The sequence below is a fragment of the Rhinopithecus roxellana genome, chromosome 3 (genome assembly GCF_007565055.1).
Source record: "Rhinopithecus roxellana isolate Shanxi Qingling chromosome 3, ASM756505v1, whole genome shotgun sequence".
NCBI lineage: Eukaryota > Metazoa > Chordata > Mammalia > Primates > Cercopithecidae > Rhinopithecus > Rhinopithecus roxellana.
In genome coordinates this window covers 171470393-171491755 of record NC_044551.1, presented here as the reverse complement: position 1 = coordinate 171491755, position 21363 = coordinate 171470393, and the positions used below count along the sequence as shown (strand labels likewise).

Genomic DNA, 21363 nt, shown 5'->3' with positions numbered 1-21363 from the left:
CAAGTTATGGTTACATAGAAGATTGTCCTGTGAGTCTGTGATCACCTCAGAATACTTGAGGCCATGTGTCTTACAGTTGGCACTTCACTCTCAACTGATATAAAGAAAAAAATTCTGTATCCTATACTTCCAACTTTTCTGTAACTTTGTGATGATTTCTAAGTTAGCATTTTATCAGACACGTCACAGAAGAGACAGATGAATTCAGAGTAGGACTAGTGTTGGGCTTGTGTGATTTCTTTTAAAAGGGCTGCCCCATGCATATGCTGTGGGGAATGAAAAGATCTAGAATTCCAGTGTGATGTGATTCTTTCATATAAGTCATCCTGGGGAGAGTTGGGGGATATTTGACTTCAGAGTTGTGCGTGTGTGTGTGTATGTGTATGTGTGTTTTTTTTCTCATCGCCCTTCTTCTATATGACCTCTGCAGGTAATCCACGACTTCTTATTCTCCTTGAAGGAAAGCCCTGAAAAGTTTCAGATTGAAGCCAATTTTCCCAGGCGAGTGCTGCCCTGCATCCCTTCAGAGGAGTGGCCCAATCCCCCTACGCTACAGGAAGCCGGACTCAGCCACACAGAAGTTCTTTTTGTTCAGGACCTAACTGACGAATGACATTTTTTTCTTCCTCTCCCCTCCTACCCCAGTCCCTAAATGAAATAGGGAAAAAAGAAAATGACGACAACAAAACAGAAAAAAAAAAAAGAGAGAGAGAGAGAAATTCATATTATTATTATTATTATAATACAATATTTTTTTTAAAAGACTGCTGCATCCTTAGGAAGGATCAGAAACCATGCTGCCCACAAGAGTCACAGCCTATGTGTGCGCGCGCAAGGTTGGCAACAAACGTACCCACTTGGCAAGCCCACCCTTCCTATGGCCTCTGCGCACGCACCTTCCAGTGAACAGAGACTCTTCACCTTCAACCCATCCATTGTCCCAGCTGGGAAGGGGACATTCCCACTAGTTCTCATTCATTCTTGCTTTTATGGAAAATAAAAGTGAAAAACCTCCATCAACCAGCTACTTGCAACATCTCCTGAGGACTTGCTTCTCCTGCCTCTGGGGAAGAGAGGGAAGAGAAAGCAGAGAAGCAGAGATGTTCCTTGAACTGCCCACAATTTTTCAATAACTTTTGTTTCTGTTTTATAATGACCAAAGGAATAAGGCTGACATAGGTGTATTTTTTTTTTCCTTTATTTGATAAAGAGCCAATTCTTTAAACCCATGAGTTTATGCCCTGGGCTCCTTAGCCCACAATAGTGTAATAAAAGTGCCCTGGGCTGGTTTGTGCTTATTTCTGCCATTGTCCCTCTCATGTTCCCAGAGAGGTCATTCTTTTTGGTCCAGCACTTGCTGTCCTTTCTTACCACCTGTGCACCCCACTTGGAGCAGTAGGAGGAAATCTGGGTTTGTGGCCCTGCAAAGGCTGTATATGTAGATACACCTATGTATGTGGTGGAACTCATCTTTACACACAACTGCAGCTTTTCCTTGGAGTCTGTACCAGGTGGTGGTTATGGGGTCCGAACCAAAGGATAGCAGCTCTTCATTCCTCTTCTGACACGTGCATGCTGCTCCTCCCAGCCCTGGGCTTTCCTGAATTGCCAAGCCTGGTGCCTTTCCAGAGGACTAGCAGGGCCTGTGGTGGAGCCAGCAGAACCACAGGAGAGTGCCCTGCCTGTCTCAGTGGAAGTGTATTATTGTTTTAAGGATAGAAAGCACCAGAGGCCTTGAAGGGAGCCAAGACAGAACTCCCAGCCTGTGTAATCTATTGGAAGGCACATTTTCATTTCCGATGCAGCCACCTTCTGGAGGCAGCTTTTATCCTTTCTCTCTATTGCTCTGTTGAAGTAATAGGGTTTTTTTTTAACCTCTGGATATCTCGTCTGTGGTTCAGTTTATGGTAATGGGTACATGGATCAGGCCATGTATTAACAGATGCCAGTGCGCTCTGACAAGTATTCCAAAGTGTTCTGTAGCTAGACTGGTGCAGGCTCGTACCACTGCAACCAACTGACGTTACTGTAGTTCCTAGTATGCTGTGAGGACGGGGATTCAGATCAACATAAAGCATAACTTGCTAGAGTTGTAGTCTGAAGGCTTTCTCTCTTGCTTAACTAAAACCTAAGGACCACTGTTTTTGGTAGCAATTATATGGTTACTATCCACTGCAGTCCTGAGTTGTTGGGGTAAATCCCACATGACAGAGTAAGGCACCCCACAGAAATTAACCTGGAGAGCCTGAGAAATTGCCAGTGGGCTTGGTGTAGCTGTCTAGAACACCATCTCTCGGAAAATTTAACTCTGTCCCTGGCTACCTGTTGTTCTTCCACTTGGTTTTCTGCTCTCCCAAGGCCAGACGAGTGGGACTCACCATCTGACTGTTGTCAATAAAATGTATCTGGAATGAACAGCAGGATAACCCACGTTCTCCACATGAGGATAACCTTACGTGCAACTTTCCTGCCGACAACCATGCTGAAGAATTTTCCCACTGAAGTCAGAGCCTTCCTCCCCATCTGGAATTCACAGCTTTTCCCTGGCAGCACACAGGAGGGTATTAAGAACCTTTGTGAGGCTAGGTACACTGTATAGGTATCTTGTCCACACCTCTTCGGGGAAGCTATGATTTTTTTTCCGTCATAATTCGGTCTCATCTTACTCTACAATGTGCACTTTATGCCTCTTGCCTTTTGATAGCAGTGAAGGAAGTCAGCTGCCAGAATATTAAGAAGGGTCTCCTTTATGTCAGTACAACTGTTGGGGTGGCCTACCCATTTACTTCAGGTTTCAAGAGGCTTCACCAGAAGCACATGCCCCTGTCTAGTCCCATTTGAAACAGTTCTGTTTTACTGAGACCCTAGACCGGTCTTGCTGACCCTAGTGCTGCTGCCTACATGCCATTTCCTTTCCTCCTAAGTCAAATACAGGCTGCACATTTTGTCACTTAATGCCAGTACAATCTGTGTCACTCCTAAGGACTTTTGGGATTTTGACGGGACCTGCAAGGGAGAAGACACTGAGAAGCCGATGATCTGCAAGCATTTGCTCTTGTTTCCACATCACCTCTGGGATATTTCAGCTGTTGTTTCCAAATGGCAAGCGATCAACTAAAAGCACTTGTTTCAAGTTTTGTTCCGCACTCCCAAGACTGAAGTTGTAGATTCAGCTGAATAGCCATGGGAAGTGACCAAGCAAAGACACCCGATGGGAGTCAGTTGAATATTTGTACCCTCAGTGGAGCCCTTCTGATCTTTTCTTCCACTTCTGCAGAATTTCCTCTAGCAAATACTTCTTTCTCCTTGCTTGCCTCCGCCATGATATTTGAATAAGAGATGGCCAGAGGATAACACTTACCTTTTAAAAACTAAGCTAAAAAGAACCTAGAGCCTTCAACTGAGCAGTTGTGAAAATTGCTAATGGTGCCAAGGCCAAGCAGAGAGTTTCAGAAAATGACTGAGAAGGAGCGATTACCCCCAGAATGCAAAATCAGGGGCATCGTTATCCGGTGCTTGAACAAGGAGCTCCACTCTACAACTGGTTTTTTAGGACTTGTGAGGAACGCAGCAACGGAAATCCATCCACAAAGGATGCAGTGCCCCAACTTGTACTGCGCCTGAATAGTCATGTGATAATTTACTGAAGAAATCTAGTGTACTTTAAATTTTTTTCATAAAAGTTTACATTGTATTGTAGGTTAACATTAAATGTTTTATAACAAAAATTTCATAACACGCTGTGGGTCTTTCTGTGTAGGACAGATGTGGTAGATAATTTTCTGTGTCTGAAGGAGAGGTTGAAAAACACCGGGAAGGAACAGCATGGTGTAGCATTGCCAAGGAAGGGAGAGTCAAAGAGAAGGATGGAGTTAGGTCTTTTCTGTTGTATCCCTGTGGAAAAATAGCAACTTAGTATGATGGAGAGAGAGAGCAGACAGGCCTGGGTTCAGATTTGGGCTCTGGTTTGTCAGGTTTGCAACCTCGGGCAATTTCTGTAGCTTCCCTGAACTTGAATTTCCCCAACTATAAATGAAGATAATGCCATTCACCTCAGAATAGGTTTATAGATTCAATCAAGTAAATGTATATGAGGCTCTTGATACAAAGATGTCATTAAGTGTTTCTTCTCCTTCTATGGGAGTGTATTTTGTGAGAATATTTTCTTGCAGTAACTTATTTTCTTAAGGAATTTGTCACTTCTGTTGGAACCAACTTGTGTCCTTGCAAAGGAGTGGCTAGAAAAAGCCTCTTCTGGCCATGTGCAGTGGCTCAAGCCTGTAATCCCAGCACTTTGGGAGGCTGAGACGGGTAGATCACGAGGTCAGGAGATCGAGACCATCTTGGCTAACACGGTGAAACCCCATCTCTACTAAAAAAATACAAAAAACTAGCCAGGTGAGGTGGCGGGCGCCTGTAGTCCCAGCTACTCGGGAGGCTGAGGCAGGAGAATGGTGTGAACCCGGGAGGCAGCACTTGCAGTGAGCTGAGATCTGGCCACTTGCACTCCAGCCTGGGCGGCAGAGCGAGACTCCATCTCAAAAAAAAAAAAAAAAAAAAAAGCTGCTTCTGATCTTACAGATTCTGGATGATTGGCATTCTAGGTATTTTTGCTCGTGTTTTTATTTTTTATTTATTTATTTTTTGAGACGGAGTCTTGCTCTCTTGCCCAGGCTGGAGTGCAGTGGCACAATCTCGGCTCACTGCAAGCTCCGCCTCCCGGGTTCACGCCATTCTTCTGCCTCAGCCTCCCGAGTAGCTGGGACTACAGGCTCCTGCCACCACACCCGGCTAATTTTTTTTGTATTTTTAGTGGAGACGGGGTTTCACCATGTTAGCCAGGATGGTCTCGATCTCCTGACCTCGTGATCCGCCCGCTTCGGCCTCCCAAAGTGCTGGGATTACCTGTGTAAACCACCGTGCCTGGCCACTTCTTTTTTTTTTTTTTTTTTTTTGATACAGAGTCTCGCTCTGTTGCCCAGGCTGGAGTGCAGTGGCATGGTCTCAGCTCACTGCAACCTCCGCCTCCTGGTTTCAAGCGATTCTCCTGCCTCAGGTTCCTGACTAGCTGGGATTACAAGCACCTGCCACCACTCCTGGCTAATTTTTGTATTTTTAGTAGAGATGGGGTTTCACCATGTTGGCCAGGCTAGTCTCGAACTGCTGACTTCTTGATCCACCCACCTCAGCCTCCCAAAGTGCTGGAATTACAGGCATGAGCCACTGCACCCGGCCTCATGTTTTCATTTCTGAGAGGAAATTTAAGCCTCAGTTCTCTGCCTTTCTCCTGTGCAGATACTCAGTTTTGTGGATGCAGATTCTTGGTACCTTCAGAGTTGTCCCCCTGTTCCTAGCCAAAGATTTGGGGCCCTCATTTTTTTAACGTGCATTAAGTGTAAACTAGAACTCTATTGCTCAGTTTAATAAGTGTGCAAGAGTTTATTTACATAAGGTGAGAAGCCACTAAAACATTTCACAATTGATTTTGAAACTTAGATATAAGCTGGGCATGGTGGTTAACGACTGTAATCCTAGCACTTTGGGAGGCTGAGGCGGGCAGATCACCTGAGGTCAGGAGTTTCCAGACCAGCCTAGCCAACATGGTGAAAGCCCATCTCTACTAAAAAATAAAAAAAATTACCCGGGCGTGGTGACACATGCCTGTAGTCCCAGCTACTCAAGAGGCAATCGGTTGAACCCAGGAGGCAGAGGTTGCAGTGAGCCGAGATCTCGCCACTGCACTCCAGCCTGGGCGACAGAGTGAGACTCTGTCTCAAAAAAATAAAAGAAACTTAAGTATAAAAGTTTTAGCTGGGTGTGGTAGTGCACGCCTGTAATCCCAGCTACTTGGGAGGCTGAGGCAGGAGAATCGCTTGAACCTAGGAGGCAGAGGTTGCAGTGAGCCAAGATTGCACCATTGCACTCCAGCCTGAGCAACAAGAGTGAAACTCTATCCCAAAAAAAACCCCACAAAGTTTTGCCATCAAAGAACAGAATCGGAGGACTCAACACCCCAATGCCAGATTACACTTTTTTTTTTTTTTTTTTTTGAGATGGAGTCTTTGCTCCATTGCCCAGGCTGGAGTGCAGTGGTACAATCTCGGCTCACTGCAACCTTTGCCTCCTGGGTTCAAGCAATTCTCCTGCCTTATCCTCCCAAGTAGCTGGGATTACAGGCATGTGCCACCATGCCTGGCCAATTTTTGTATTTTTAGTAGAGATGGAGTTTCACCATTTGGCTAGGCTGGTTTCGATCCTCTGACCTCAAGTGATCTCCCTGCCTCAGCCTCCCAAAGTGCTGGGATTACAGGTATGAGCCACTACACCCAGCCAACATTTGGTTTTAAATCCTGGCTCTGGCCATGACCATGTCCAAGTGACTGGCTTTAACTCCATAGACCTACTTTTCATCTATAAAATAGGGTTGATTGTGGCGTTGCTGTGAAGTTGAAATGAATTGCTGTTGCAGATCGCCTGGCATGTAGTAGGTGTTTGGAATACCTCCTGTTGCTGTTTTCAAAACAGTTGTAGCTTACTACTGAAGATCTACCCTAGAAGTGGCTGAGTGCCTGGCATTTTTTTTCTTCACACCTCTCTGGTGTGGCAGGCAGAGCTCCATGTGCACTTTTACCCTGATGGAGCCTTGGGCCCCCAGGGTCCCTCACGCCTATGAGCTCGGCCACTGCACTGCTGAGCCCCTCCCAGTCTTCCTTCTGCCCTCCCCTGTCTGTCCTCGCTAACAAAACTCCCAGGTTCCTTCCCCTTTAACTGAAACCTACTTTTCCCTTGAAGATGCCACTTGAAAAAACCCTTAAGCAAAGACCGCTCATTTTCCCATGAATCTTGACACCAGGAGGCAGGATCTGCATTTCTTTCCCTTTTTTTTTTTTTTTTTTTTGAGATGGAGTCTCACTCTTGTTGCCCAGGCCAGAGGGCAGTGGCATGATCTCACCTCACTGCAACCTCCGCCTGCCAGGTTCAAGCAATTCTCTTGCCTCAGCCTCCCGAGTAGCTGGGACTACAGGCACGTGCCACCACGCTCAACTAATTTTTGTATTTTTAGTAGAGATGGGGTTTCACCATGTTGGCCAGGATGGTCTCAATCTCTTGACCTTGTGATCCACCAGCCTCAGCCTCCCAAAGTGCTGGGGTTGCAAGCGTGAGCCACCGGCCAGGATCTGTATTTCTTTTCTGCCACTTTGGTGCGTGGTCTTGAAGGATAGTGCTGAAGAGCATGCCATCTGCTTGTACGACTTTGTCCTGTTCTGCTTGCCACTACTAGCCATTCTCCAGAAGTTGGCAACTGATAATTTTTTCCTTTTTTATTTTTATGTTTATTGAAAGTCTTACTCAAAACAACAGGTATTTTTTGCCTCCAGTAGCAGGCTAGATGACTCCCACATCTACATACATGGATTCCCTGAAATTCCGGTTCTACTGTTTTCTGATTTAACTTATGTTAAAGTGTAGTGGAGACTTCAGAGTCAAATCTAGATTTGAAGTTGTTCTGCTGCTTGCTGACATTGATATTTGTTGACCTCGGAACCTGTTTCCTGACCCATAAATATTACAATAGCACATCCTTGTAAAGTTGGGGTGCTGTTTAAGTGAGCTGATGACTGGAGTGCCTGGCATCGAGCATTGGGCTGCTTAGTCATTGTTAGCTTGCTTCCCTCCCAGTCCTCTCCCAGCGGGGCCATGCCTCACTTGAACTGCTTTGCCCTCAAGACCTCAGCACCACTCCCTGCGAGCACAGCCTTTCTCTCTCCAGCTCCCACTGTCCCTGATCTGTTCGCAAAGCCATTCTATCCTTCTGCAGTTGCCTCAGTTCTTCTTACTAGAACCTCCTTGCCTTCATTGCTGTCTCCCTCACAAGCCAGTACTGACTGCCACAATTCCTGAAGTAAACTCAACTGTTTGATTTCTCTCCTACTCTTCAAGCTGGAGAACCTCAGCATATATCAGAGCAAACTTGGGAGCCCTGAATGTTGGTGGCCATTCCTTGAATCCGGCTCTAGGACACTTCCTGTACCACTGCCACATAGGAACGGCTCCAGCATGTCCAGTTTTCTCAAATCCAAGCCCACCTGCATCCTCATTCTAAGCTCATTACCATGAGAGCCCGCCTCCTGAAAAACATTGACATCACAGAACTTTATCTTCCTTTTTCACCTCAAAATTGTTTTGTGGGCTGTGTGTGGTGGCTCACACCTGTAATCCTAGCACTTTGGGAAGCCAAGGTGGGAAGACTGCTTGAGCTCAGGAGTCTGAGACCAGCCTGGCCAACATGGCAAAACCCTGTCTCCATAAAAAATGGAAAAATTAGCTGGCCATGGTGGCGTGTGCCTGTGGTGCCAGCTACTCAGGAGGCTGAAGTGGGAGGATGGCTTGAGCCTGGGAGGTGGAGGTTGTAATGAGTCATGACTGTGCCACTGCACTCCAGCCTGGGCAACAGAGCAAGACCTTGTCTCAAAAGAAAAAAAAAATTGTTTAGTGATGTTACCTACTTCCTCTTTCCCTTTTGTCTTGTGGATGTATATTTTTAATGAAACATACTTAACAAACTAAAATGCCCAAATTTTAAATCCACAGCTTGATAATTTTTTAACTATGTATACACCAAAATCAAGATGCAGAATACCTCCATCACCCCTGGAAAGTTCCTTTGGGAGTCTGCTTAGTCAATAGTGCCTTCAGAGATCATTCTTCTAACTTCTGTTCACCATTGTTTTGCCTGCTCCTCCTTTTTATTTTTTTTATTTTTATTTTATTTATTTATTTTGAGACAGAGTCTCGCTGTGTCGCCCAGGCTGGAGTGCAATGGCTCGATCTCAGCTCACTGCAAGCTGCACCTCCCGGGTTCACGCCATTCTCCTGTCTCAGCCTCCTGAGTAGCTGGGACTATAGGCGTCCACCACCATGCCCGGCTAATTTTTTGTATTTTTACTAGAGACGGGGTTTCACCATGTTAGCCAGGATGGTCTCTATCTCCTGACCTCGTGATCCACCTGCCTCAGCCTCCCAAAGTGCTGGGATTACAGGTGTGAGTCACCACGCCCGGCCTCCTGAGGATAGCATCTCACTCTGTCACCCAGGCTGGAGTCCCGTGGCATTATCATGGCTCACTGCAGCCTCGAACTCCTAGGCTCAAGTGATGCTCCTGCCTCAGCCTCTCTAAGTAGCTAGGCACCACCATGCCCAGGTAATTTTTAAAATTGTCTTGTAGAGATAGGATCTCACTGTTGCCCAGGTTGCCTGTTCTTACTAAACTGTGTGCATGTGCATGTGTGTGTGTGTGTTGCAGGGGTGGGGGGGTGGTTTATCAACTGTTTTCCTGGTTGAGTTTAATTCCTTTTCATGTAGGAAAACTTAGAAAATGCAAAGAAACGAAAAAGACAAGGAAAAATTCATAATGCCACACTGGCCAGGAATGTCCATTGTTAATATTCTTTTTTTTTTTTTTTTAAGACAAAGCCTCACTCTGTTGCCCAGGCTGGGGTGTAGTGGCACGATCTCGGCTCACTGTAACCTCTGCCTCCTGGGTTTAAGTGATTCTCCTGCCTCAGCCTCCCGAGTAGCTGGGATTACAGGCGCCTGCCACCACGCCCAACTAATTTTTTGTATTTTTAGTAGAGACAGGGTTTCACTATGTTGGTCAGGCTGGTCTCGAACTCCTGACCTCAAGTGATCCACCCACCTCGGCCTCCCAAAGCACTGGGATTACAGGCATGAGCCACTGTGCCCAGTCTCCAGTGTTAATATTCTGATGTTTATCTTTCTAGACTTTTCATTGCATATAAAAACTTTTCAATCAGGGCACAGTGGCTCATGCCTGTAATCCCAGTACTTTGGGAGGCTAAGGCGGGTGGATCACTTAAGGCCAGGAGTTCGAGACCAGTGTGGGTAACATGGCAAAACGCAGACTCTACTAAAAAATACAAAAATTAGCCGGGCATGGTGGCACAGGCCTGTGATCCCAGCTACTCAAGTGGGTGAGATGGGAGGATCAATTTAGCCCACCAGTCAGAGGTTGCAATGAGTCAAGATCACACAATTACACTCTAGCCTGGGTGACAGAATGAGACAGAAACGGGATATAATATAAATACTGTATTATTTCAAGTTCACACATTCTTCTGTATCTTATTTATTTATTTATTTAGAGTCTCGCTCTGTCGCCTAGGCTGAAGTGCAGTGGTGCGATCTTGGCTCACTGCAACCTCCGCCTCCCGGATTCAAGTGATTCTCCTGCCTCAGCCTCCCAAGTAGCTGGGATTACAGGTGCCCACCACCACGACCAGCTAATTTTTGTATTTTTAGTAAAGATGTATTTTTAGTAGAGATGAGGTTTCGCCATGTTGGTCAGGCTCGTCTCAAACTCCTGACCTCAGGTGATCTGTCCTCGTTGGCTTCCCAAAGTGCTGGGATTACAGGTGTGAGCCACCGTGCCCGGCCTCTTCTGTATCTTTTTAAATAGCTGTACAGCATTTCACTAAATGGATGTACCATATATTGATGAAAATTATCTTGTGACATGCTAAACTTTTTTTCTCTTTTCTAAAATAGCAAATTGATAGACATCCCCATACCTGAATGTGAACATCCATGCTAGTTTCCTCAGGAGAAAAAAATAATAATCCTAGATCTGCTTAGTCAAAAAGGGATAAAAATTTTTCTTCTTTTTAATGTTTGTGTTATCTCCAAATTGTAGTCCAGAGAAGTCATTTCTCTTCCTGCCAGCAGTGTACGAGTATGTGCTCAGCCTCCCACCTGTCACCATATTCAGAACCTTCACCAACAATCATCCCCTTCTAAACCACTTGGATCTCTTTATCTTCTCTCTAAAAATGTTTGGAGTACCCTCCCTTACAAAACTTCAATCCCAGTTTACCCACAAGTTGCAGCCTCCACTTCCTCCTTAGCCTCCTGTAATTGAACTTTCATCTCCACTAACCATCTCTTTATGGTCACCTGTGACCTCCTAATTACCATCTTCATTGGCTTCTTACAAAACTTTTCGGAATGTAAAAGTTCTCCAGCTGGTACCCAACACAGAGTAAGTCCCCTTGTCTCTGTTCCCACAAGTTTGAGGTCAGATTGTGTGAACTAGGTTAGGGAATTCACGCTTTGCCCCAAGGGCCAGTGAAGGGCTTTATCAGATGTGGATTATAGGTAATTCTGTCACCATGGGGATTAGAAGGGAGGTGTGTAGGTCTGTTTTCATTGCTAAAAAGAAATACCTGGCCGGGCACAGTGGCTTACGCCTGTAATCCCAGCACTTTGGGAGGCCGAGGTGAGTGGATCACGAGGTCAAGAGTTCAAGACCAGCCGGGCCAAGATGGTGAAACCCTGTCTCTACTAAAAATACAAAAATTAGCCGGATATGCTGGTGGGTGCCTGTAATCCCAGCTACTCAGGAGGCTGAGGCAGAGAACTGCTTGAACTCGGGAGGCGGAGGTTGCAGTGAGCCAAGATTGCGCCACTATACTCCAGCCTGGGTGACAGAGTAAGACTCCATCTCAAAAAAAAAAAAAAAGGGCAGAGCTTTATTAAAAAGTTGTGGACAAGCCAGGTGTGGTGGCTCACACCTATAAATCTAGTGCTTTGGTAGGCTGAGGTGGGAGGATCACTCGAGCCCAGGCGCTCGAGACAAGCCTGGGCAACATGGTGAGACCCCATCTCTACGCATTTTTTTTTTTTCCTTCTTTTTCAAATTACCCAAGTAAGGCCAGGAGTGGTGGCTCATGCCTGTAATCCCAGCACTCTGGGAGGCCTAGGCTGGCGGATCACCTGAGGTCGGGGTTCGAGACCAGCCTGATCAACATGGAGAAACCCCTTCTCTATTAAAAATACAAAGTTAGCTGGGCATGGTGGTGCATGCCTGTAATCCCAGCTAATCGGGAGGATGAGGCAGGAAGGAGAATCATTTGAACCTGGAAGGCGGAGGTTGCGGTAAGCCAAGATCACACCACTGCACTCCAGCCTGGGCAACAAGAGCATAACTCCACCTCAAAAAAAAAAATTAAATAAATAAGCCAAGTATGGTGGCTTGTGCCTATGCTACCAGCTACTCGGAGAGCTGAAGAGGAGAATTGATTTTTTATTTTTTTCTTTTTTCTGAGATAGAGTCTCACCCTGTCACCCAGGCTGGAGTGTAGTGGTGAGATCTCCACTCCTTGCAACCTCCGCCTCCCAGGTTCAAGTCATTCTCCTGAATCAGCCTCCCGAGTAGCTGGGACTACAGGTGCCTGCCACCATGCCCAGCTAATTTTTGTATTTTTAGTAGAGACAGAGTTTCACCATGTTGGCCAGGCTGGTCTTGAACTCCTGACCTCAAGTAATCCGCCCGCTTTGGCTTCCCAAAGTACTGAGATTACAGGCAAGAGCCACTGTGCCTGGCCAGAAGGATTGCCTGAGCTTGGGAGTTTGAAGCTGCAGTGAGCACCGCTGCAGTGAGCACCACTGCACTGCAGCCTGGTCAACAGAGCAAGACCCTGTCTCTAAAAAGAAAACGGAGGGCTGGGCACGGTGGCACACGCCAGTAATCTCAGCACTTTGGGAGGCTGAGGCAGGTGGATCACTTGAGCTCAGAAGTTCGAGACCAGCCTGGCCAACATGATGAAACCCCGTCAATACTAAAAATACAAAAAATTAGATGGGTGTGGTGGCGCATGCCTGTAATCCCAGCTACTTGGGAGGCGAGGCAGGAGAATCGCTTGAACCTGGAAGGCGGAGGTTGCAGTGTGCTGAGATCATGCCACTGTACTGTAGCCTGGGTGACAGAGCGAGACTGTCTCAAAAATAAAAAAAAAAGGAGAAAAGAAAGAATTGCAGAAAAGTATAAAGAAAAAATAACCATTATTCCTACCATCCAAAATGATTAATATTTTGGCATATTTGCTTCCAGGTTTTTTTTTGTTTTGTTTTGTTTTTTTGTTTTTTTGAGACAGAGTCTTGCTCTGTCATCCAGGCTGGAGTACAGTGGCGCAATCTCAGCTCACCTGCAACCTCCGCCTCCCGGGTTCAAGCAATTCTCCTGCCTCAGCCTCCCAAGTAGCTAGGATTACAGGTGCCTGCACCACACCCAGCTAATTTTTGTATTTTTAGTAGAGACAAGGTTTCACCATGTTGGCCAGGCTGGTCTTGAACTCCTGACATCAGGTTATTTGCCTGGCCACCGTGCCCGGCCAGCTTCCAGCTTTTTTCATGGATATGCTTTGGTTAAAATAACAGAAAATGTGGGCTGGACTCGGTCGCTCATGCCTGTAATCCCAGCACTTTGGTAGTCCGAGGCGGGTGGATCACCTGAGGTCAGAAGGTCAAGGCCATCCTGGCCAACATGGTGAAACCCTGTCTCTACTAAAAATAAAAAATTAGCGGGCTGTGGTGCAGGCACCTGTAATCCTAGGTACTCGAGAGGCTGAGGCAGGAGAATTGCTTGAACCCAGGAGGCAGAGGTTGCAGTGAGCCGAGATTGCGCCACTGCACACGAGCCTGGGTGACAGAGTGATACTCTGTCTCAAAAAAAAAAAAAATTACAGAAAATGTTTATAGATATGCTAAAATAAATCCATGCTATGCAAATGTGGCTAACATCTAGCCAAGCTGGACTTTGGCACTTGCCCCTGGGCAGACCTGACAGCATGCTGGGCACTGATCAGCCACAAGTCTTCAATATGAGGGTCTCTCTGGGGTGCCCTTTCTCTAGAGCCTTCATCTCAGGTAGAAACAGCAGCAGAGGCCTATGGATGTGAACCAGCTTGTCTGATCTGCAGTGAGGAGGGGTGTAAGGAGTCATCATTATACAAAAAATAATCGGAAACGGGACAGGTAACAGGTCATTTCACTACACCGGGGCACTGGAAAGAGAGGGCAGGGCCTGTGTAAGGGCACCTGGGCCCAGGAGTGGAGTCAGCTCCACACACACTCTCTCTCCCAGCGGTGCACTCACTCACTCGCTTACTCGCTTACTCAGTCACCTATTCAGGTGATACTCTCTGATGCCTGCTGTGTCCTTGCCCTCTTGCTAGGTCTGGGAACATGGCAAACATGATGGCCTTCGGTCTAGTGAACGCGGGCAGTCAGCGGGATCCATCCTGACAGGTGAGATGCACAGAGAAGAGCCACCTGCAGGTGTGCAGTGGAGCCCAGAGTGGAAGCACGGCTGCTCAGGATTGAGGGAGGGGTCAGGGCAACTTGCTTGAGGAGAGGACATTTGCGCTGGGCTGTGAAAAAGGAGCATGCTTGCCAGGAGGAGAAGACACATTAAGGCATTTGAGGCAACACAGGTGATAAAAAGGTGGAAGGGTGCAGGGGCAGATGACCTGGGTCTGAATCCCAGCTCTGCTGTTTGGTGGTTCTGTGACCTTGGAGAAGTCATCTTCCCGCTCTGAGCCTCTGTTCTTCAATGGGAACTAGAAGGAAGGTAATAACAGTTTTACTGTCAAGAAAACAGAACAGCCCAGGCATAGTGGCACACACCTGTAAGCCCAGCACTTTGGGAGACTGAGGCGGGAGGATGGCTTGAGCCTGGGAGGTCAAGGCTGCAGTGAGCTATGATTGCGCCACTGCACTCCAGCCTGGGTGACAAAGCAAGACCCTGCCTCTAAAAAGGAAAGAAGGAAAAAGAGAAAGAAAGCAGAAGGGTCCCGCAGGGGTGAGGTGGTAGCACGGCGGGACCAAGAGTGTGAGTGTCCCCAGGCAGAGGAAGCACACGCCCTGCATGCTGGAACGGACACTGGGGAGCCACAAGGGTTGGAGCACGGCTGGAAGGGAGGAGAGAGAGGTGGGAACTGACAAACTGTGACTAGATTGGGATACTGGTTCTTCCACCACCTCCATCCCTCCCGCAGGGAGGCTGGAGAAGACGGGAGAGGAGGGAGAGTCCAGCTTGCAAACTTACCCTTTGAGAGCCATCACCTTCCTCTGAAATGGCAAAGGAGATTTAAATTCAGGACTGGATTCAGTCTGACTTCAGTCTCCTCATTTAATAAAGGAAAAACATATTGTGTTGCTGATGGCCCCTCAAAGAGCCCTCTAAGGGCCAGAGGCCTTCCGCTTCCTATTGTGGCAGGGCAGTGGCAGTGGCAATGGAGGTGGCAGGAAGGGAGGGCACACCTGGAGCTCACAGGAGGCAGGAGGGATAGGCTGAACAGGGGGCCTCCATGCAGGCTTTCCAAAAGTAGATTCTCTGACTTGGGGAATGCAGGAATGGGGACTACAGAACTACCTGATACTCCCATTTTCTAGCTGGGCCTAGACCCAGGCCGTTCTAAGCCTCGTTTTCTCCAAATAGAAACAGAATATAATAAACACCTCAACTCTGGATGCCAAGATGCAAATGAAATGCGAGGGTTTGTGAGGCCCTGGGACCTGGCCCTGCTCCTGCCCCCTCTGCCACCTCACCAGCTCCCAGCTCCCTCCAGCTCCCGCTTGTGCACTGCCCTGCCTCTGCCTTGCTCATTCTGTGTGCTGTGTGTGGAATGCTCTTCTCCTGACTGGCTCCTTCCCACCACTCAGGCCTCACTCATCTCCAGGTTGCTTCCTCTGAGAGGCCACTCCTATGTCAGGGTCCACAGATCCTCTGTGGCTTGTTACTTTTCCTTCATAGCCCTTGTTGTGCTCTGAAATAATTGCTGACTTCCATTTTGTCCCACCGTCCTTTGGGAGGGTCAGTTTGCTGGTGACAGCAGCTCCATCTTGTCCACTGGAGTAGTCCCAATGCCCAGGATGGTGCCCGGCTTGGGCAGAAGCACTTGGCCAGTTCTGCTGAATGAATAGTTTGGCACAATTGACCTTTTTACAATTTTGAAATAATTTAAGATTCCTAGGACATTGCAAAAACATTACAGAAAGGACCTGTGTACCCTTAGTTTCCCTCAAATGGCAGCATCTTGTTTAAAACCAGAAAATTGGCATTGTTACAATTTAAGATTTTACTAGTTTTACATGCACCTATTGGTGTGTGTGTGTGGTGTGTGTGTAGTTCTATAAATTTCATCACATGTGGATGTGTGTAGCCCACACTATGATCAAGATACAGATCTGTTCCATCAGTGCAAAGATCTTCCTTACGCTGCCTCTTTAAAAGTCATGCCACCCTTGCCGGGTGCTGTGACTCACGCCTGTAATCCCAACACTTTGGGAGGCCGAGGCGGGTGGATCACGAGGTCAGGAGATCAAGACCATCCTGGCTAACACAGTGAAACCCTATGTCTACTAAAAATACAAAAAATTAGCCGGGTGTGGTGCCCGGCGCCTGTAGTCCCAGCTACCCAGGAGGCTAAGGCGGGAGAATGGCATGAACCTGGGAGGTGGAGCTTGCAGTGAGCCAAGATCTCACCACTGCACTCCAGCCTGGACCACAGAGCGAGACTTCGTCTCAAAAAAAAAAAAGAAAAAAAAAATGTCATGCCACCCTCTTCCCACCCCCTATTTTTTTTTTTTTTTTTTTGAAACAGAGTCTTGCTCTGTACCCCAGGCTGGAGTGCAGTGGCATAATCTTGGCTCACTGCAATCTCCGTCTCCTGGGTACAAGCGATTCTCCTGCCTCAGCCTCCTGAGTAGCTGGGACTACAGTGAGGCGCCACCATACCCGGATAATTTTTTTTATTTTTTATTTTTTGGGACAGAGTTTTGCTCTTGTTGCCTAGGCTGGAGTGCAGTGGTGCGATCTCGGCTCACCATAACGTCTGCCTCCCTGGTTCAAGCAATTCTCTTGCCTCAGCCTCCTGAGTAGCTGGGATTATAGGCATGTGCCACCACACCCGGCTAATTTTGTAATTTTAGTAAAGACGGGGTTTCTCCATGTTGCTCAGGCTGACCTTGAACTCCCGACCTCAGGTGTCCACTGGCCTCGGCCTTCCAAAGTGCTGTGATTACAGGCATGAGCCACCATGCCCAGCCTTAATTTTTGTATGTTTAGTAGAGACGGGGTTTCATCATGTTGGCCAGGCTGGTCTTGGACTCCTGACACAAATGATCCCCCTGCCTCGGGCTCCCAAAGCGCTGGGATTACAGGCGTGAGTCACCACACCCGGCCAATAGTCACTATTTTTTATTTTAGTTCTTTTAATAGGTGTGTAAACAATTCCTCATTGTGGCTTGATTTACATTTCTGTCATGTTAAAGGTGTGGAACACATTTCTGTGAGTACATGAAATATCTCTTCAGTAAAATGTATGTTGATCTTTTGGGCTTTTCAGAGTTTTTTTTTTTTTTTTTGCAGCTTTCTCAGGTTGACATTGAGAGTTTTTATATATCTGAGATGTGAGTTACTTCAGGTATGTGGCTGCAAATGAAAAGTTTTTAATCTTGATAAGGTCCAATTACAGAGTTTTCTTTTTTTTTTTTTTTTATTATACTTTAAGTTCTAGGGTACATGTGCATAACGTGCAGGTTTGTTACATATGTATATTTGTGCCATGTTGGTGTGCTGCACCCATCAACTCCTCAGCACCCATCTATTCATCATTTATATCATGTATAACTCCCCAATGCAATCCCTCCCCCCTCCCTCCTCCCCATGATAGGCCCCAGTGTGTGATGTTCCCCTTCCCGAGTCCAAGTGATCTCATTGTTCAGTTCCCACCTATGAGTGAGAACATGCGGTGTTTGGTTTTCTCTTCTTGTGATAGTTTGCTAAGAATGATGGTTTCCAGCTGCATCCATGTCCCTACAAAGGATGCAAACTCATCCTTTTTTATGGCTGCATAGTATTCCATGGTGTATATGTGCCACATTTTCTTAATCCAGTCTGTCACTGATGGACATTTGGGTTGATTCCAAGTCTTTGCTATTGTGAATAGTGCTGCAATAAACATACGTGTGCATGTGTCTTTGTAGTAGAATAATTTATAATCCTTTGGGTATATACCCAGTAGTGGGATGGCTGGGTCATATGGTACATCTAGTTCTAGATCCTTGAGGAATTGCCATACTGTTTTCCATAATGGTTGAACTAGTTTACAATCCCACCAACAGTGTAAAAGTGTTCCTATTTCTCCACATCCTCTCCAACAACTGTTGTTTCCTGATTTTTTAATGATTGTCATTCTAACTGGTGTGAGATGGTATCTCATTGTGGTTTTGATTTGCATTTCTCTGACGGCGACAGAGTTTTCTTTTATGGATTGTTTTTGGTGTCATGTCTAAGACCTTTACACCTAGCCCTAGATTTTCACCTGTTTTCTTTTAAAAGTTTTCTAGTTTTAGGTTTTACCTTTACATCTATGACCCATTTTAAGTTAATTTTTGTAGAAGTTGTGGAGTTTATTTGTTGAAAAGACTATCCTTCATTGAATGTTTAAAAATCAGTTGGTTATACTTGTGTGGGTTTATTTCTGGGTTCTTAATTCTGTTCCATTGATGCATTTCTCTGTCCTCTGCAAATACCACATTGTCTTGACTAATGCAGCGATGACAATAAGTCTTAACATCAGGTACAGTTGATCTTCCCACTTTATTTTTTTTTCTTCTCCTTCTCCTCCTCCTTCTCCTCCTCCTCCTCCTTTTTCTTCTTCTTCTCTCTTCTTCTCTTCTTAAAATCAAGTACAGTTAATCTTCCCACTTTATTTTTGCCACCTGCTTCCTCTCCTTCTCCTTCTTCCTCCTTCCTCCTTCTCCTCCTCCTTCTCCTCCTCCTCCTTCTCCTCCTCCTCCTCCTCCTCCTCTTCTCTCTTCTTCTTCTTTTTTTTTTTGAGACAGGGTCTGCCTCTGTCACCCAGGCTGGAGTGCAGTGGCGTGATCTTGGCTCACTGCAACTTCCACCGCCTGGGCTCAAGTGATTCTCCTGCCTCAGCCTTCCAAGTAGCTGGGACTACAGACATGTGCCACCATGCCCGGCTAATTTGTGTTTTGTTTTGTTTGTAGAGATGGGATTTTGCCACATATGTTGCCCAGGCTGATCTCAAACTCCTGAGCTCACGCAATCTGTCTCCCTTGGCCTCCCAAAGATTATAGGCAAGAACCACCATGCTCAGCCTATTCTTGTTTTTCTTTCTTTTTGTTTTTTGTTTTTGTTTTTGTTTTTTTGAGACAGAGTTTCGCTTTTGTTGCCCAGGTCGGAGTGTAATGGCACGATCTCGGCTCACTGCAACCTCCACCTCCTGGGTTCAAGCAGTTCTCCAGCTTCAGCCTTCTGAGTAGCTGGGATTACAGGCATCCACTACCTGCCCGGCTAATTTTTGTATTTTTAGTAGAGATGTGGTTTCACCATGTTGGCCAGGCTGGTCTTGAACTCCTGACCTCAGGTGATCTGCCTGCCTTGGTCTTCCAAAGTGCTGGGATTGCAGGAGTGAGCTACCACGCCCAACCTATTCTTGTTTTCCAAAATTATTTTAGCTACTCTCATTCCTTTGCCTTTTCATACACATTTTAGAATAAGCATATCTGTATCTTTTTTTTTTCTTGTAGAGACAGTTTGAGACCAGCCAGGCTGGCCTTAAGTAATTCTCCCACCTCTGCCTCCCAAAGTGTTGGCATTAGGCCAGACGTGGTGGCTCATACCCGTAATATCAGCACTTTGGGAGGCCGAGGTGGGTGGATCACTTGAGGCCAGGAGTTCACGCCCAGCCTGGACAACATAGAGAAACCCAGTCTCTACTAAAAATACAAAAAGCTGGGCGTGGTGGCCCACACTTGTAGTCCCAGCCATTTGGGAGGCTGAGGCACGAGAATCTCTTGAACCCGAAAGGCAGAGGTTGCAGTGAGCCAAGATCGCACCACTGTACTCCAGCCTGGGTGACAGAGTGAGAATCTGTCTCAGAAAAACAACAACAACAACAACAAACCCACAAAAACAGGGCCAGGCGTGGTGGCTCACGCCTGTAAACCCAGCACTCTGGGAGGCCGAGGCAGGTGGATCACTTGAGGTTAGGAGTTCAGAGCAGCCTGGCCAACGTGGTGAAACCCTCTCTCTACTAAAAATACAAAAAATTGGCTGGGCACAGTGGCTTGCACCTGTAATCCCAGCATTTTGGGAGGCCGAGGTGGGCGGATCACCTGAGGTGAGGAGATCAAGACCATCCTGGCCAACATGGTGAAAAACCTGTCTCTACTAAAAATACAAAAATTAGCTGGGCAGGGTGGCATGTGCCTGTAGTCCCAGCTACTTGGGAAGCTGAGGTGGCAGAATCACTTGAACCCAGGAGGCGGAGGTTGCAGTGAGCAGAGATCGCGCCACTGCACTCCAGCCTGGCGACAGAGCCAGACTCCGTCTCAAAAAAAAAAAAAAAAAAAAAAAAAAAAAAATCAAACAAAAAAATCAGCTGGGTGTAGTGGTGTGTGCCTGTAGTCCCAGCTACTCAGGAGGCTGAGGCAGGAGAATCACTTGAACCTGGGAGGCAGAGGTTGCAGTGAGCTGAGATCGTGCCATTGCACTCCAGCCTGGGTGACAGAGTGAAACTCCATCTCAAACAAACAAACAAACAAGAACAATGACAACAAAAAACCAAAGTGTTGGCATTATAGGCTCGAGCCACGGTGCCCGGCCTACGCATGTCTGTGTCTTAAAAAACAGACAACAAACCCTTGCTGAGATTTTGATAGGAATTGCATTAAACCTACAGATTGAGAAGAAATGCCACCTTTACTATGTTGAATATTCCAATCCAAGTACATGGTTTGTTTCCATGTATTTAGGTCTGACTTCTTTCATTAGAGTTTTGTAGTTTTCAGCATGCAAGTCCTGCACGTTTTGTTAGATTTAGTCCTAAGTATTTCACTTTTCTTTGAGTAATTAGAAATAGTATTATTGTGTTTTAAGCTGCGTGGTGGCTCACCCCGGTAATCCCAGCACTTTGGAAGGCTGAGCCAGGCAGATCACTTAAGTCCAGGAGTTCAAGACCAGCCTGGGAAACAATATGAGCCCCCATCTCTACAAAAAAAATACAAAAAATTAGCAGGCCGTGGTGGCGCACTCCTCTGGTCCCAGCTACTTGGGAGGCTGAGGTGAGAGAATCGCTTGAACCTCGGAGTCAGAGGTTACAGTGAGCCAAGATCATGCCACTGTACTCCAGCCTGGGTGACAGAGACTCTGTCTCAAAAAAAAAAGGTATTATTGTGTTTTAAATTTCGATTTCCATGTGTTTGTTGCTAGGACATAGAATCAATTACTTTTTTTCTTTTTTGTTTTTCAGACGGAGTTTCACTCTTGTCGCCCAGGCTGGAGAGCAATGGCGCAATCTTGGCTCACTGCAACCTCCGCCTCCCGGGTTCTAGTGATTCTCCTGTCTCAGCCTCCCGAGCAGCTGTGATTACAGGAGCCTGCCACCATGCCTGGATAATTTTTGTATTTTTAGTAGAGACAGGGTTTCACCATGTTGGGCAGGCTGGTCTTGAACTCCTGACCTCAGGCGATCCACC

General features: G+C 46.6%; 1 protein-coding gene across 1 annotated transcript in view; it reads left to right on the top strand.

Annotated features, from left to right (window-relative positions):
• FAF2 (Fas associated factor family member 2) overlaps positions 1-3733 on the top strand; it is a 63268-nt gene extending 59535 nt beyond the window's left edge. Inside the window, exon 11 of the mRNA XM_010386385.2 lies at positions 431-3733. Within this exon, the coding sequence (XP_010384687.1) occupies positions 431-613 (183 nt within the window). The 3' untranslated portion in view covers positions 614-3733. The remainder of the gene's footprint in view (positions 1-430) is intronic.
• The last annotated feature ends 17630 nt before the right edge of the window (positions 3734-21363 follow it).